An 18,290-nucleotide genomic window follows, 5' to 3' on the forward strand; every position below is an offset into this window, starting at 1 on the left:
TTTAGGTCAACTATAACTTGAAACACTTTAATAATATTGCATGTTTTAAACTTCTCTTCTTTCCACTGAATAGCTTGCTTGCTTTGATGTAAACATAACTGTACAGTCATTGAGTTTAATGTTTTATTTATATAAAAGGATGGCCATGCTTAACCAGACTTGATCATAATTACATTCTACTGAAATCTGACTTCAGAAAACAGGATGACACCGCAGGAAAGAATGAAAGCTAAAATGCAAGAAAAAGCCAAGAAGAAAACAGCAGAAAAATACACTGTTGATCAGTTATTGGAAAAGGTAATATCTAATGCATTCTTGTGTTGCACCAGTTATAAATATTCAAATAAAATATGACTTCTTGTTTAAATACTGGTCCGTCCCTTTCAGACTGAAGAATGTATTGACAACTTTGACTTCGACATGGCAAGACTCTTCTGTCAGCGAGCTCTGGACATTGAACCCACTAACCTGACCATCCTGGACATGCTGGGGAACATCTGTGCTGAGCTGGGAGATGTAGAGAAAGCCAAACAGATATCCTTTGCACACCCATGGCCACCCGGAGTGTATGATCTTGTGAATGTGTTTGTGTTTTGTTACGGTCCTTGACAGCGGTGTGCGTTTTTCTGAAGGCTGTGGAACTCAGCCCGGAGGATGGCCACAGTAAATACATGTACCTGGGGCAGATTCATACAGGCATTGAGGCTGTAGAGTTTTTCAGCAAAGGCATCGAACTCATGCTAAATACTATGGATAAACTCACCAATGAGGTAAGACGCCACTTAAAATACTACCTACTATACATGGACTTACAGACACTTGTACAATACAGAAAAGCATATTTCAGCATTGAACCCTCTAAGCCCCTTTTGTGTAGAGTGCATCGCTTTGAATGATCTTAAACTTAAACATTTAATTTAATTAAAAATGTCTAGCTTTAATTTTAATTAAACCAAAAACTAATTCTGGTATAGGTAAACAATGCTGAACATCAATACTTTTGGTTGGTGGTATTTTGGTTCTGCCGTTTAATCGATTTATGATAAATTTCTATATTTCATACAATTGCACAAAATCCGTGGCCCCCGGATCCATCTTGGGGGTCCCCGGTTTGAGAACCACTGCTCCTACCTTCAGTTAATGGATGACGATTGTAAATAAGCTTTATGTGGTGTGTTCCATTTTCCAGTGGACAACATTGATTAATTAGTTACCTGCCAATTCAGTGTATTGTGTTCTGAAAAGCACAGAGTTAACATTGACATAATAGCGGGAGGGATGTTGTTATGCTGAGCCAGTCTCATTTTAAGGCTGTGTTTTATATTTGTGTCTGTGGCGGGGAATGGAAAAGACAGTTGTGTTGTCTTCCTGTGGGTGGAGGGCTATTGAAAACAGTTGGTCACAGACATTGTTTCACATCAAATCAAACTGGAATCAATTGAAATGACTGCTCAAGGTGTTCTTGTCTGGATTACATTACTGTTTATTGGATTCCAATACGCTAAACCATGGTCTGAGGCATACAGGCCAAGTCTAAATGACGGTGTCATTGTCTTTGGGTAGAATTGTGCCTGTTTATACAAAAAGAAGGCAGCAGCTAATAGATTTCTTGGGGATATGTGCAGTTCTTACTTTAAGCATTAGGGGGCAGTGAAACATAAGCAAATCTTCTAAATCCTGATGTGTTTCTGTGTTAGGCCAGCTTATCTGATTTGACAGATTGCACAATACAACTATAACTGATTTCTGTGTTCTAATAGGCCAGTGCATTTGGTGCAGCTGCATTCCCCTCTGATGGTGACATCACCAAAAAGGACGTGTCTGTGGCCTTCTGTTCCATCGCTGAGATCTTCTTCACCGATCTTTGGTAACTATCGTTCTGTTTTTTTTGGACAACCTGATGTATGCTCAACTTCCGTTCTTTGTTTGCCATGGCCTTCCCCACTCATTTCATTTCTCAAACTCTTTGACTTTCTGTACCTGATGTGATGATCCCCCATGCACACCTGGGATGCTGCAGACCGTAGCCCATCTGCTCTGAGACCTGCAGAAAAGATCTAATCACAGACTGTTTGATAGAGGGATGGAGTGAGGGAGAGGGTTGGGAATTCAGGATGGGGAAACGGTAGGAGAGAGATGAAAATTAGCTTTAGATTGGATTCGGGGTTGATTGCTTAGAATCATTGCACAGCGCGACTTTATTCTAATACGCCAACTAGGAACTTTAAATTCAAAGCATCAGGGAAAGGTCAGGTTTATTGGTTATGTGTTACAGCCATACCATTTCACACACCGGTGTGCATTATGACGTTATAGCAGCAGCCTCTAGCAAAGTGTCTGTGACTCTTCTCATGGGGTATGGCTCTGTGTGTGTCGGGCTGTGTTGTTTTGGTTGTTGTACCTGCAGCGGATACTTGAAACTAGAAACCCAAGAAGAAATAATGGCATTTGAAATAATGTGGGTGCCCATAGTTGCTGTAAAAACTCTTATTTGTAAGATATTTGTAAATGTTTCTCAAAAAATGTGATGATCCTTAAAAGGTGAGTGACTTTTATGTGTCACTGCTTTATCGTTGGGCAGCATGGAGGAGGGCGCTGCCGACCGCTGCAAGGAGGCCTTGGACAAAGCTCTGCATTACGACGAACACAACCCTGAAGCCCTGCAACTGATGGCCAGCTACCTGTTCAGTATTGAGAAAACAGAGGTACGAAAGGACATCCGCCGAGCAAATTGCACAGATCTCCTTCGTTCTAAGTGGTTTAATGCACTCTCAGAAAGAGGAAAATAAGCCTCCAGCTTGCCGTCAGACCATCATGGTCATTACTTATAGGTTTTGTTTTATAACGCCGTGAGCAGCGGGTCATTATAAATGTGTAATTAGTGTAAGTGAAGAGAGCTGAGTCATGTGTTTTTCAGACAGACTTTGCGAGTGAGTCTGCTTTTAGCCATGTTTGGTTGTTTTTTATGAGAGGGATAGTAAAAGATGGGAAAAGAGAGAGATTGCTAATGAATTATAAGCCATTAATAGCACGCTCATATTTAAGACGACTTTATGTGGGATGGGTTCATGTTATTGCAAGTGCAACTGCAACTCTGTAGTTCTTTTGTAGACCAGTAGGGGGCAAACTGAGCCAAGACTAATGTTAAGCTGGACCGTTTTAAAGGAATAGTTCTCTGAAAAATGTAAAGTGTTTTTACAATTCATCACCCTCACGTCATTTAAAATGTTCACAAAAGAAGATATTTTGAAGGATGTTGGTAAACAAACAACATTGCGACTTCCATTGTATGGACACAAAACCACTGAGACATTTCTCAAAGTATCTTTATTTGTGATTCACTGGAGACATAAAGTCATACATGTTTGGATTTACATATGGGTGAATAAATGTTGGTCTTATAATATTTTTTAAACATTTTTAATTTTACCTTAGAAAACTCTTGAATATTAATTTAGAAAACAGACAATACAACAATCAATTAACTTGCTCTCTGTTTTCTCTAACCAATTTCTTGTAATGCCTACTTTCCTCCTTACTTGTAGTCATTTCTGTTAACCTACCCTACTTTCTTGCATTCTTTACTACTGCCTCCAGTCATTTTCCCTCACTTACTATCCTACTTCCTCATTTTATTTAATATTTATTATATCATGTCCCATTCCCCTCTTATTCTATTCTAATACACAACCTTAAATTATGTCATATTTCTTTTACCTTGTCCTGCTTCCTCTCATTCTATCCTACTACCTATCATACTCCATCTCATCCTAAACAGCTTCCTCCTGTGCTTCTGTGCTACATCATCTCCTCCAATACTACTTTATACCTTCCTGTCCTATATACATTTCATCTCATTGTATACCATTTCTTCTGTTTCACCTTTTCCTATCCTACTTCTTCTCATGCCTTATCTTGAATCAGCCTGAAAGATGTGCATTTACTTATATGTTTACAATCGGAGTGCACAGCCCAGAACTTTCAACTTTTTCATCTTACTTGTATGCAGGAGGGACGGGTGTGCCTGAAGAAGAGCGTGTTGTCATGGTTACCCAGTCTGCAGAAAGAGGAAGAGTCGGAGGAAAGAGCAGAGCATGATATGGAGGAGGATGAAGATCAGACTGTGGTATGTTTGCTTTCCAAAGGCGGCATAGAAATGGGATGATGACAGCATATATCCTGACCTCTCAGATAAACTCTGTTTGATTGCGTTGAAAGGAGTAGTACTATGACTGTAGAAGATTTATGTCTGAAAGGAACAGGGGACGAAAGGAAAGCTTAGTTATCTTTTCATTTTTCGCTCAAAGCCAGGCCAAGGCTGTGGCAGTCTGCCGCAAGCCCAGGCCTGAGGCCACACGCAAGCACATAGACACAAACAGAGCCATCCCTTGCATCCCTCAGGTGACCAGGTTTCTGCACAGACACAGTCTCATGACTCTTAAATCCCCTGTTTTTTTACCTTCGGGCTACTGTGTTCTGTCTGCATCTGCAAATGAATTTTCTCAGCTCATCTGTTAAGTAGGGCTTCACACTGGAGAGGAAACCACAGAAAAACAAACCTCACCTGCCTCGTGGAGGGAATTTATAAAAGTGCTTGTTTACTTTCCTACTGGTTACAGTTGCAGAGAATCTGCTTGGTGAATCGCTTGAATTTGTAATATGTAGATGCAGTATCGGTATGGTTTTCAATCTGAAAAGTTTGGCAGGTAGGTGTGTTGTACGGCTGTTTGTACAGTCAAAGCTTGGTGTAATTGGTTTCAGTGCCCTCATTATCAACTCTTTTTACATTGCTGGTTCAGTAACAGCTCATCCAGAGTAAAGATTATAAATAGATTGTGTTAGATTGTGTTAAGGCAACACAAAAGAAGAGGTGAACCTCATGCTGCCATGTTTTGCAGAAAAGAGCTGAAATGTTTTTAAAATAGTTAAGTTACACAGTCCATCCAGAACCACCGTCAAATGCAAAAGTTTTTGCCTGCTGTTCTCTTTGTATTATTAGATTAACAAAATGCATTATTTGGTCATTTCTTGTCCTGAAAGCAATAATAGAATTATGGTATGGTACATAAAGAGGAATGTAAAAACAAAGCAAAACTGTCTTTACATAAATGGTAACTGTAGTGCTTTTGTAGCCAGGCGAACAGATGAACTACTTTTGCAATTGAAATGCTCAAAATGAATTTCTCTGTTAACACTTTCTGTGTTTTCCTTCAAAGGATCCTAACTTTCTTTGAACCTGCAACGGTCCCTTTAATGGAACAATAATTGAAGATGCTTTTAAAGTCAATGAACTTCTAAAGCGTTTGTTCATTTATAACTGGAAGAAGAACTGCTAGATATAGATGACGTAATATACATAACTAAATAATATTCCCTTATAGGAACATTATCATAATTCACTTTTTCGCTATTTCTTCTTTTGTCTTTCTCAGAGCAACATCCCACCATATGAATCCAGAATAACAACAGGCAAACTACTGATCGAGGCAGAGGAGTACGAGGTTAGAGGGCGCACTAGCTTCATTTTCAAAAAGAACACAAAAAAATATATTTTTATGAATGTTGGTAACCGAACAGCAGTGGCACCCTTTCCCCTATACAGCATGGACACAAAACCAATGCAAGTAAATAGGTACCGGTTAATGACATTCTTAAAAATATCTTCTTTCTTTGAGTAAATGATTACAGAACTGTTATTTCACTATTACTCTGTAAATAATATAGTAATAGTAAAACTGTATTACCCATCTACTAGTACACTCATATTAGCTGCACATCTAACAAACTAAACTTAAGGTTCCAGCTGTGTTGTGTGTCATGAGACTTGAGCCTCACAGGTTTAATGTTTTCTGCTTCTTTCTTACAGTGTTATAATACTAGATATTTGTGAGAGAAGATAGATCCATAAGATACTTGTGCCTGCTTATTATTGACTTAACACATTAAAGCTGCAGTCCTTAACGTTGGCTTCTTTTTAGCCTTCTCAGTTTGAAACATAAATGTCAGTTATATGCAGAGTTTCTTCTTTACGTGGGTTGTGCTTTGGCACTGCTGCTCTGTGCGGATGAATCCGAGCTCTATATGACTGACTGCTCAGTGCTCACACCGCATCAGAGCACTTCTGTACATAAACGTGAACGTGTGTATACCAGATACAACGCCAAATGTTTAAAAACCTCACTAATATAGAATCAGTTGTAATGTTTGATATCTCGCCGCGCCTGATGTAGACAAAAACTCAAAATAACATTGTAAATACAGCTGACCTTATGTCCTACATGATATCTGAAACATGTCGTCTGAACACATACAAAATCTGCCGCTTTCCGTCTGACTACATAAAACTAAGATTAAAATAATGATGGTGACGTCTTGCCTGTAAATGCAATCCTTTCATATGTCAGAGCCAACTCTCAAAATCTCTGTCGATATAAGTTTTTGCTTTAGCACAAAGCTGTCACTTTAGCTCTCCGCAAGGATACATCGTTATTTACAACAGATGTAATCAACATCAGAACTTAATAAATTAAGATGTTTACATTACATTCCCCAGATGATCGCTTTTTAGCACAGCCATCTAGATAAGGATTTTAATTCATAGCGACTGTTATAAGAATGAACCACACTCCATCCACACACACTTGATATGGTAACCGGTTCCTCTCCTTTTTGTTTACGGCTGTGATGTAATGACGCAAAGAGGTACTCTCCCAAATAAAAATTTCCTGCAAAAGGCGACCCGACAGCGCAAATTATAAATCATTATTATAAGCTTACAGTTGTGAACTAGGGTATGATACGAAAATCGTTTTGAACATTGAGCTGTTTCTGTATTTACTCAATAATTGATTTATTATTGCGGATTGCAGCTTTAAGCAGATATCATATCAGTTTGTCAAATAACATATTTATCGTTTAAGGTGAAATCTATCAATGTCTATTGTTGGTCGGTACATTAGTCCTCCAGCACTACTACAAGGGCAAAAGGGATATACCAGTGTCAAGTAGCAGCACTCCTTGTCAGACAAAACCATGTCCTCAGTTAATAACGCCAAGACTAGGAAAGCTAAAGATTTGATCCCTTTAAACCCATCTTCTCCTTTTCTATCAGAGGTAAGGCTACCTTTGAATAATGCAGGAATAGTTTTTTATTTGCACTTTACCGTGACCTTTCTATTGTGAGTGAGTGTGTAGTAAAGGCCTCTTTGTGCGGAGACTGTGAAAGATCTGACACCTGTCCAGCACACAGAGAGAGGTATCGGAAAAATAAAACAGAAAATTTGAATAATAGAGAGAAAGAATGACGGGAGGGGAGACACAGCGAAATGAGACGCTGTAAAAGCATATGCCGGCTAGAGAGAATGAGAAATTGACAGTTTCGTTCCAATCGCTCTTGCTTATATTTGTTCTCTCCATCCTGAGCGGCAAGTGAAGGACTGTATGCGGCAGTCTGACTTTTTTCTGCACTGCCTCAGCCGAACACAAATAGAATCTCCTCTCAGCACGGGGGAAATATTAATATTAAAACCAGTCACCTGGCTGTCTGTCAAAATGATGCCAAAGGTTGCGGGGTCGTCTCTGCGACAGCGGGTGTTTAGACAGAAGCCGGCCCCCCAGCAGCAGGGCACTTTGATTGGACAGCTGGGAAAGGTGAACACCTCTAAACAGTGAGAGAGAGAGAGAGAGAGAGAGAGAGAGAGAGAGAGAGAGAGAGAGAGAGAGAGAGAGAGAGAGAGAGAGAGAGAAAGAGATTGTCTAAGCTCTGAATGTGCGGTTTTAAAAATAACATTTTCTAGCAGCAAAGTGAGAACTGAATCCCAAAGTTGTTGCTTTGTTCTGCTTTAGATCAACATGTACTCAGGATATATCTTATTTCTAAATAAATGTTTTTAGTCATATCAGGAATGATTTATCATTGCACGTTATTCTAAGGATCAAAGTATGCCTCTGAAACAGTATGTTACTTCTGCTGGCATAACAAAGGCCATGTGGGTGGAGGAAAATGGTACTAACCAATAAAATCTAATTCAGATCCCACCCCACATTGCATCCCCCATAATTTTCACATTTCAAACTTTACTTTTTGCGAAAGTGTTAATGGGTAGTTTACAAATATATTGTACATAGCTAAAATATAGAAACCAAACTGTTAATCATTTAATATATCAATTTATATTTCCAATATAAAATAGCATGAGAGAGATTTATCTTTATTAATAGGTTGTTTTGTCAAAATTCTTACTGTAACAACATAGGGCACATTTATGGTTTATTTGCCACTCTTGACTGGATGATCATATGATTATGACTCTTTATATTTTAATCCCAAATGCTTGCTCATAGCATATGTATGAATATGTGTGTGTACCCCACCAATATCATTCTAGTACAGTATAGCTAATACAGTATTAGTTTTGTTGCTTAGTGTGTGTGTGTGTGTGTGTGTGTGTGTGTGAGTGGCAGATAGTGTGACTCAGAATTAGTTGTCAGGACTCGAGGGTCTGTCTGTGTGTGTGTGTGGTGACAGGACATGCTGCATGAGCTAACTCAATATTAGCTGGGCCTTTTCCTGCTCCACCCAGCTGGGTCAAAGCCTGACACACTGTGTGACAGCACAAGATTGATGTCTTCCTTTGCCAGTGGCTTGAAAAGAAGCAGGAGAGGACAGAGTCACAGACAGCACAGTGTCAGAAATAGAGTGGAGCAGAGAGCAGAAAGTAAGTCAAAAAAGCAGTAGTTAAAAGTCTATTTAAACAAAGGGGCGAAGGTACTGTTTAATGCCAACGTTGGAGGACTTAATTATCTCTAAAGAGGCAGATATTTAAAGAAACTCAAACCCTAGGGACTTAAACAGTTATGCACACCTAGACTCTTGCTATCTAATGAGCGTATACCAGTGCATTAGTTCAAATGAACCCAGACTTCTTGTAATCTTTTGAGCATGTAAATGTATATTTAATGTCAATTGTAACTATGGTTACTTTGCTAAGACACGTGCTTGATATTGAGGGTAATGGTGTGCAGGCAAATTACAGAAAAAAGACCTTGAGGCCAGTTAAATCTATCGCAAAAATGGAAAAGGGCTGGCATGGTTTTTTTTAGATGCAGCATTTGTACAAAGTGTTGCTAAAGAAACAAAATGCATTTTGTGTGAACAGATTTGTGATTTCCTTAACATTCTGGAAGTGAAGTCAAGGTCCTTTAAAGGATATTTTACCCAAAACTGAATCATTTATTCATCCTCATGTCTTTTCAAACCTGTATGACTTTGTTTCGTCTGCAGAAGTTATTTTGAAGAGCGTTGGTAAGCAAACAACTTGGGCCCTATTGACGTCCATTGCATAGACACAGAACCTCTCAAAATATCTTTCTACATTCCACTTAAAAAAAAGTTATATATAGGTTTTGAACAACTCGAGGGGGTAAATGATGAACAGAATTTTTGGGTGAACTGTCCCTTTAATACCGTGAACTTGGAGACAGATCCTGAATTTTACCCATGCTTAACATTGGCACCATGAAACCTTGTCTGAAATACTTTATTAGATTCACACAGAAGTAAACATTGGTTTAATAGAAGTCACTTTTTGAGCATTTTTGAATACAATACAAAACAATTGTTCAACAGTGTATCATCAACGTCAGACTACCTTCAAACAGGATTAACATCGTGTCAGCTGAAGATGTAGCTTGCACAGTGACTTTCCTCTGAGTTGAATAAGACAATCTCTTAGAGACTAAGCTGGATTTAAGGCTTAAACACGTTTCTACATCATCACCGGGTATGCATAACGCTCTCTCTTTTCCATCTCTTTCTCTTCGGCTCTTTTGTTGTCTGCGTGTCAGAGCTCTGTGAGCGAGTCATCAGTAATCCAGACCTGCTCTGATAGGAATGATCATTTGGAAGATACTCTTTTCCCTCCATCAGTCTCAGGAGACTGAGGTACATTTTAAGAAGGAGGGAAGCTGTGGGTGTGAGATGAAGCCATCTATGGCATTCACATTTTATGATTTTCTTTGGGCTGTACTTTGCTGTATGGTGAATGTGTAGCCTATGTGTTAGGTTTGTGTGTTTTATTGTCTTCAGTGAGAGATGAATTTGAGTGCAGTTTGTAAGCTTATGAGAATGACTGATATGATTGCAGCTGCGATCTAATGAAATGGAACAGTACAAGGCAACAGTACAAAAAGTCAGTGTTCTTGCTGCGTCCAAAACAGTCTTACGTACATTATCATTTACATTTTACAGTTGGTTGATTACATTATTGACATAATAACTTGTTTGTATAGTATATAGTTGTGTGACTAGACATTTATCTCACGAGACACGTGACTGGATTCACGAGACGAGACAAGATTTTTTAAAGAAATCCTCAATGATGAAATGTATAGGAAAAAGTGCATAAAAGTATGCAGTAATAAACAATATGTAAAATACATACTGCAAAATGTTTTGTCACAAACTCAAATGACATGCAGTAATTGCACAAAATGTAAGGTTTGTTTTCTAAAGAGGCGTAGCTTTTAGTAAATATCTGTGGGTGATTTCTCTATATGCTTTTGCATAGATAGGCGATCATATCACACTTTCAATCCTCCTTTCTACACTGAACCCTCATAGCCTTAAAAGAAACAGTTAAAACTACATAAACACATCATGTTTTATGCTTACATTGCACATAGTATGTAAGAGACAGATGATCCGTTTCTGAAGAGTTTGCCTGTGAATGTATTTAAAATAACGTAATGTGAATTGCAATTGCTACACAGCCCTTGTGGTACAGTCAGATCAGCTGCTGATCTGCTGGTCTGTATTTGGCTAGTGTCTAATAATATAATTGATATAATAATTATATTTTATTCATTTTTTTTTAAATTATTTTATTTTATAATATTTGTATTAAATGAATGATTTGTTGAATTTTGTTGTGTGTTCATTTTATTAAAAAAGCATTTTGTTAAATTGCTTCTGCAGTTTGGTCGCATTTAAATAAACCGTATGGTACATTGACATCTAGGGGTTGAGCTTTGTATCGCAGTCTAAATTCAAAATATTGGAGAGACAAGTTTACAGAGGTTACGGTTCTTCTCGATTTCTTTTGATTGTTGCCAGAAATAATCTTCAGGTGCTCTATTGTGCGTGAATGTGTATCGGTAGTTAAGGTGGGGTCACAGCAACATTTGTAAGTATGTGTTTTCTACATTGACAATTAAAAAATGTTTCTTGCATCAAATTAATGAGAACTGAGAGATAATTTGTTAAATTTTTTATTTTACAACATTACATACAGTTCCTACTTAGACATAGACTTGATGAGCATAGTCTTACTGTTCTTGAAAAGACTATTCTTTAAAAGCTGCAAGATAAATGAATAAATGAGTGTCTTAAGCCATAATACTGTGGCTGTGCACACTAAATCTTTCCCTGCTGCGTGTGGATCAAACGCAACCAGGAAAAACTATGGGTGGGGATTTTTGCAGATTTCCATTAGTTATTGTTATCGTTGTCGGCACCGAAATCGATGATTCGTTCGACCTTTAGTTTGTTTATGTTGTTAAGATAAATCCGTCTATAGACCTAGTTCAAAGATGAATGATAACTGACACCCATAGTTGTTTAGGTGGGATTATGTTTTTAATGAGTTGTTTGTTTTCTAATTTAAGTCAAGTCACAATGTATGTTGTTTTGAAACAGCATTTTGTAAAAAACAGCTTTGCTAATGTCTTTAATTCCATGAAGTCCTCGGTGATCAGGTCCATTTAAAGCTTCATTAAAAAAAACTTTGATTTATTTGTCTGTAAACCCTCGGCGACTGGGTCAAGGATCGAAAAACTGCATAAAGACTTTTAATAAATATTATATTGATTTTTAAATTCTTGATTCAGTTGTTCCAAACTGTATGGATGTCTTTGATCTGATGAACACGGAGAAATTTGTTTGGAAGAATGCTTATAACCAAACAGTTATTGGACCCCATTGACTACGTAGGAAAAAACTTTATTATACATATTTTTTCGGTTGATGAAAAGAAGTTATCTTGAAGAATGTAGGAAAGCAAACTATACAAGCAAAATCTGAACAGATTTTAAAGTAGACATCATACACTTGCAGACTTTTTTTGAAAGTTTCAGAAACACACTAACTGATCAAAGCTGCAGATTGGCACAGACTTTCTGCAACAAGTCCAGACCGAAAATCTGAGCAAAAGTCTTGTAGTGTATTTTCGCCTTTAGGGAAATTGTGGTTTCTTCAGTAGAATAACTGTAGGTTGTCTTATTTCATAAATAGGCTATATATAATAATGTTTTACAGCTCAGCGCACAGATGGAACACAATACATTTGCGGATTTCAGAGGTTAATGACTGCTCTTTAGGAACGCAGACTGCTATACCGAACCACTTTCATGTCAGACTTTGGCTAGAGCATTTAAGAAAAACATTCCAGATTGTGTACAACGAGACCGGACTGTTCGTAAGTCCAGTTATGCTGTCAATTGAGGAAAGGCACATAACATTAACAGTGATCAAATTAAGTTCTCTTTTACATATTTTTGGACGTGAATATATTTACATTGGCAAAGCTTAGAAACAGGCAAATGATAAACTTTCCTGAAGATGCTGCTCTCGTCCTATACCGGTATAGTCCCAAGGGGGTTCATGTGCAACTTTGATTGATGGAGCCCTGTGCTTGGCGGGCACCTCGAGGGTTTTCCTGGCTCAAAATGAGGCGGAGGTGGTGCCATTATGACCTTGTACATCGTCCTTTCAAGTGTATTTACCTAACACTACTAACAACATATGTATAATATATGTTTAAAACATTAGATGAAAATGACAATTACTAAGTTATATCAAACATCATATGTATCCAACCCACAGAAAAGTTGACCTGAAATTTACTTTGCTTGGCCAGAGGAAAAAGGTATATACAAAACCATATACATTTTCACATTTTATCGAAATTATACATTTTGTATATGCTTGTGAATTCTCTTCTCATTTCTTTATGTGCGTATTAGTGGGAAAAAGGGGTATTTCAATTATCTGAAATTAGCCTCTGAATGAAGGTTTTCACATCAGAGTGAGCAGTGAGAGCTTTGTGCATGGTTCTCTACAGGGACCCTGGAGTCATGCACTGGCTGTGCTTCTCTCCTTTCATGCAAGACATTTTTCTAATTGAGGTAATGCTGCTCTGCAGCTCTTAACTGGAGTGATTGGCTGGTGCTTTTAACAGCGGTTAGAAGAACTTTTAGCTAATGAAAAGAATGATAGGTTAATCAAGCTCTGACACACTGAATTATAGAGCACAAATCAAACTGTTATTTGATATAACTTTAAAGCTTCGGAGAGAGTTGAGAGGCTTGCCCGGTGCATTTGATGTGAGTGCATACAAACACAAAAATACGCACACATGGAGAGTTCAAGCTCTTTGACCTAAAGATGCTAGAGGCTGCTTGTTGATCATATTAACAAGAATATTCTGCTGGGAGCTCCAAACTTTTCACTTCAACGTATTGTTTCTCATCTCGAAAGTTTGAAGAGAGCTCAATGGCACTCAGTCATAGAGCTATACTGCCAGTGTTGCATAATGCTCATCTATTCTTAATCATTAAGCATTAATCTTTAATCATTTGTGGTCTATAAAAGAGCATGAATTTTTTTTTGAATTCTAAATATGCACATTAGACATAACACAACATTATTCATAGTTGTTATTATGTATAATTTATATCTCTAAAATGTTTCTTTAATGCTAAATTATACTTCCAAGAGTTCATGCGGGCTAAATAAGTCTATTTTACAGATAAAACTCTCTGGAATTTATCCATGAAACAAAACAAGTTTAGCAGAGAGTCAGAGCCTTATTTTTCTGCAGTATACAATGTAAGTCAATGGGAACGGATACCATTGTGATCCAAAGAGGACAAAAAGAAAGTGCAATAGTAATAACACAGTATGGACTGGTTTGACAGACAAGACTAGGCCTCAGTTAAATTAGGATATTTAAGTTACTTTTATAAAAATACCTTAGAAATAAACATTACTGGTAGAAACAGAACAAGGGTACTGACATATTTGAGACATTTCATGGCAAGATATTTTCTGTTAACACAGCTCAAACATTTATTTAAGTCTGGAACCGGCCTTAAAGGGTAAAATTCTGTCATGAACTACTTACCCTCTAGTTGTTCCAGACATGTTTAAATGTCTTTGTTCGGTTGAACACGAGAGATGTTTTGGAATACTTTTAGCAACCAACAGTTTTGAAGCACCATTTACTGCCCTAGTACAAAAAATGTAAGTGGTAGTCAAAAGTGCCCCAGAATGGTTTGTTTTTCTTCATTCCTCAAAATATCTTCTTTTGTGTTCAACAGAAAAATAAGGAAATACAAAAACATGTTTCCTACTGCGGCAGAAAAAAGAGCTAAGAATCATTCACATTGCAAAGTATTTAAAAAATATAGTATTTTGAAAGGGCTACGTGCAGATTTTGCCAGATTAAATGCCAAATAAGTACATTATCTTTGCAAAATTTTGTTCGCTGATAATGTATGTGCGTAAAAGTCTTATTTTAACCGTTTAGGTTTCACAGGGAGCGACTCCCCATTGTAAATACTTATAACCGTAACTTATGGCGAGCTGTACGATTTCAAGTCAGAAGTACGTCACAAGGCTATTTTCATGTACTCCATATAGTGCATTCTGTATTACTTGTATTTTCTTATTTTATGGAGCTTGACAATCGCTACCCTCATTCTATACCATTGTATAAAAAAATTGCAGTGTGAACAGGTCTGAAACAGGTTTGAAAAGAAATGCCAGCATTTGGGTGGTTAACTTTTTCTTAATTTTAATTACTGTCTAAAACTTTAATATTTAGCTTCAAGTCACCACAGCACCGAAGGCTTTTGTTTCCAAGGCAGATTCTTTGTTTGTGTGAAACCGCACTTTCTGATCTGGTGACTTGAAAAGATTTCACTAGCTGGATGCATAAAACACAGGCTTATCGGCAGACAAACACACTCACCGGTATATGACTGTGGTAACCGGATGAATAATTCAAAGATCCAGTTTAATTAGAAGCCGCTGATGAGTCATAAATTCTCATTTGAATATTTGGTCCCATGGAAGCCTGGTTACTAAAACGAGTAAAACATTCATTATTCCTTGTCTGCCTCGTCTGTAGCGATTGCTGGGAAAGAGAGCTTGTTTGCTTTTTAACACTGCCATTATAGCCCGGGCACGGATAAAGCGATAAAAAAAAGATACTGAGGACAATGTGTGTCTTTGTGTGCATTGGTTTTCCATTGTACATGTGCCTGAGATGCATTGTGGGAAGCATAGTAACAGTACTCCAAGCTTATGTGCTCTTCTAAAACTGCGTGAGTCTGTGTGTATGAAACACACACAGGTGTAAATTGATGTGCTGTGCATGTGATCTAACACCCTCATAAGTCATATTCAGAGATCAGAAGAATGTGTCCTGTTTAAAGGTCGTATGAACGAGGTTAATGGAACATCTCGTGCACGTGTGTATCTGTTCACGTGTGTGTGTGTGGTAACCTTTTCACACGCTTGCAGCAGACCCGAGATGGGCCATTAGCTCTTATCCGGGACATTTTCTCACACACAGAGCGTTAAGGCCGTTCTGGGACGTGGGCCCACTCTAAATCTCTCTCAGTGATATTTTACACACCGTCAGCCCTTCGTCGTATTAACACATTTGCTTGCTATCAGATCAGGTGAGTTTAGGCCAGGGTCTGAGTATGCATCATTGTTTAGATCACAGGAACTTATCATTTTTTTATAATTGCAAATGTTGACCACATGTAATAAAAATAGTCAAGGGAGCAAAAGTGGTCATGCATTATGTGCAAGGCACGGGTCATTCTCACGAATCCATTGAAACATAATGGGAGTAATGATTTTAAATATCAAAGATGAAATATCAAATAACAATGATCTTCGTGTGTCTGTTGCTTGCACAAAGATTATTTTTAATTTTATTGCATTTCTGCTAAAAATCTCATTACCGTAACATGTCCTTTCCAACAGCTTTCCTGTAGCTCAGTGGTTAGGGTATGGCGTTAACAATGCCAATGTTAGGGGTTCGATCCCAGGGGATTGCTCATACTTAGATACATGTAAAGGATAATGCAAAGTAAGGCGCATTGGTAAAAGGACGTCTGCCAAATGCATAAATGTAAATGTCTCGTAGTGCATGATACAGGTACTCTATGTTGTAATTTAAACAAAACTAAATTAAAATACCTTAAAAAAAAAACTATTAAAATATATATTTGATGTTCTTTTTAGATGTTTGTAATGACCAAAAAATAAAATGTACACAATATTCATATATAATTAAATGAAGAAAAAATAGAAAAAGATGGACTGTTTAAAAACACACAGATCATTAATCTTGATTTTGTTTAATGTAACAAATGTTCCAGTAAATTTCAAATGGCTACCAGGTTTCATTCAGGTTCACAGATTTCTTAAAATGTCTATATTTGAAAGTTTGATATTCTCTTGTTGTACTGTAAAACAATATTGATTATGAGGGGAGTGGCTTATCTGCATCAGATACACTTCACTTTTCTCAGAGCCGATCCCAAATCGGCTTTGTGATACAGGCCGCATGGCTTCTCTTGATTTAGCAAAACACGGAATTGACATTTTTAGACAATTACGGTTATGAGATTTGTAAGGCTTTGAAATTTAGAAAATTATTTATTTTAAACATGTCAGAGCTAGTCTTTAACGTTTAAAAAAATGGATTCTCAAGAAATCTCTGCCTCCACATCCACTGCTCATTCTTAAGATTTTTCGCTGTCAACCCCCTGCTGGTTTTTCCTGAATAAAATAGCTATTTCCATTATTTCATCATAATGTGTCTAAAGCCGCATTGTACCGAGCATGTTTCTATTTTTGTGTCTAGATGTTGTACTGTACATTATAGACGTGAGTGGTGGGAACCAGACAGGCTCTGTCAGTCTTACTTTGTGTTTACTTATAAACAGCGCAGGTTCTAATGAATCATTAATGCTCTGTTTACCCAGCCTAATGAAGCACTGCTGATGAAGGGCTGTGTGTTTGTGTTCATGTGTGTTGGCGAGTGGATGCGTGTTCTTGCACTTTGATGCAGATAAAGGCTCTGAAACTAGGGAAATAAGGAATAATGCCTTTGTTGTTGTTTTTGTTGTGCAAGTGTGGCAGAGACAGAAAATAAGAGAATATTTTTAAAAGTTTGTTTGTACGCGATCGGTCTCCCGACCCAATTTGTTAAGTTAATTCTGTAAATGTGTCTGCGCTGTTGGGTCTGTGCGAAAACTCTCCCCATTGTTTGCTGTCAGCTTTGCGTGTATTCCTTAGGATCTGGTTCTCCGTAATCTTTCTGTCATTGATGCCCTTGTCTTATAATAACTGTCTGGTTGTCATCGAAACCTATTTGATCTCACGTAGACCTGTCAGTCATTCCGAGAGCTCTAATGAGTTGTTTTGTCTTTGATATGAACACCACAAGGTAGAGACAAGCTTGGAAAAGATCCAACATCCACCTTTGGCTAAACTTGAGAACATTTAGCTGATAAATGTAGGGCACTTTTTAAATGTTGTTTATATATAACAAAGGTTTAACAAATAGCATAGGTTTTCACAGAATATACAAAAACATGAGATAATGCAAATAGTGTGCAAAAAGGTTAAAAAGTCAATGTAATGTGCATGCAATATAAGATTTGGAGTGAAGGAAATTAATTCACATCAAATAATGAATGAAGATGTACATAAATAGTGAATATCGGCGCTGAAACTTTGTTTATCCAATTTTGGTGTTTGTCAGGAAATTTAAAAAAACTGTTCTTTTTTATGATTAAATGCTGTGTTGTCGAAGTTGAGACACACTTTTAAATACTTAATACTGGTTCGATATTTGCAAAACCCAGTGACAAACATAAAGTGTGAACAATAATAATGATTTATGGCAAAACATATCACGAAATATGGAGATACAAGATTTCAGAAGGACAGCAGCAAAATATTAGTTTATAAAAGAGTAATAAGATACTTGCTAAAGCCATACAAAAAAGGTTTACAGCATAATAGCGCACACACTTTTCATACTTAATAGAAAACTCCATCTTTGAATTTGTTGCCGTTCTCAAGTTTGTCTCATCGCGAAACTTTAAATGCCATGTGGAAATCGCAGTTGATTTGTGTAATCCTGTGTAAAAGGTGTCTTTACGAATGGGCTAATGCTGTTATCTCTGTAATGCAGAGTTTGTGC

General features: G+C 37.4%; 1 protein-coding gene across 1 annotated transcript in view; it reads left to right on the forward strand.

Moving 5' to 3' along the window:
- Positions 1-18,290, forward strand: part of LOC306901392 (uncharacterized protein) — a 63,002-nt gene that overhangs the window by 271 nt on the left and 44,441 nt on the right. Inside the window, exons 2-8 of the mRNA XM_079469086.1 lie at positions 197-297; positions 388-534; positions 621-770; positions 1,761-1,867; positions 2,582-2,705; positions 4,010-4,126; positions 5,433-5,501. Coding sequence (XP_079325212.1) covers positions 197-297; positions 388-534; positions 621-770; positions 1,761-1,867; positions 2,582-2,705; positions 4,010-4,126; positions 5,433-5,501 — 815 coding nt within the window. The remainder of the gene's footprint in view (positions 1-196; positions 298-387; positions 535-620; positions 771-1,760; positions 1,868-2,581; positions 2,706-4,009; positions 4,127-5,432; positions 5,502-18,290) is intronic.

This window comes from Barbatula barbatula (genome assembly GCF_947034865.1).
Source record: "Barbatula barbatula genome assembly, chromosome: 12".
Lineage (NCBI taxonomy): Eukaryota > Metazoa > Chordata > Actinopteri > Cypriniformes > Nemacheilidae > Barbatula > Barbatula barbatula.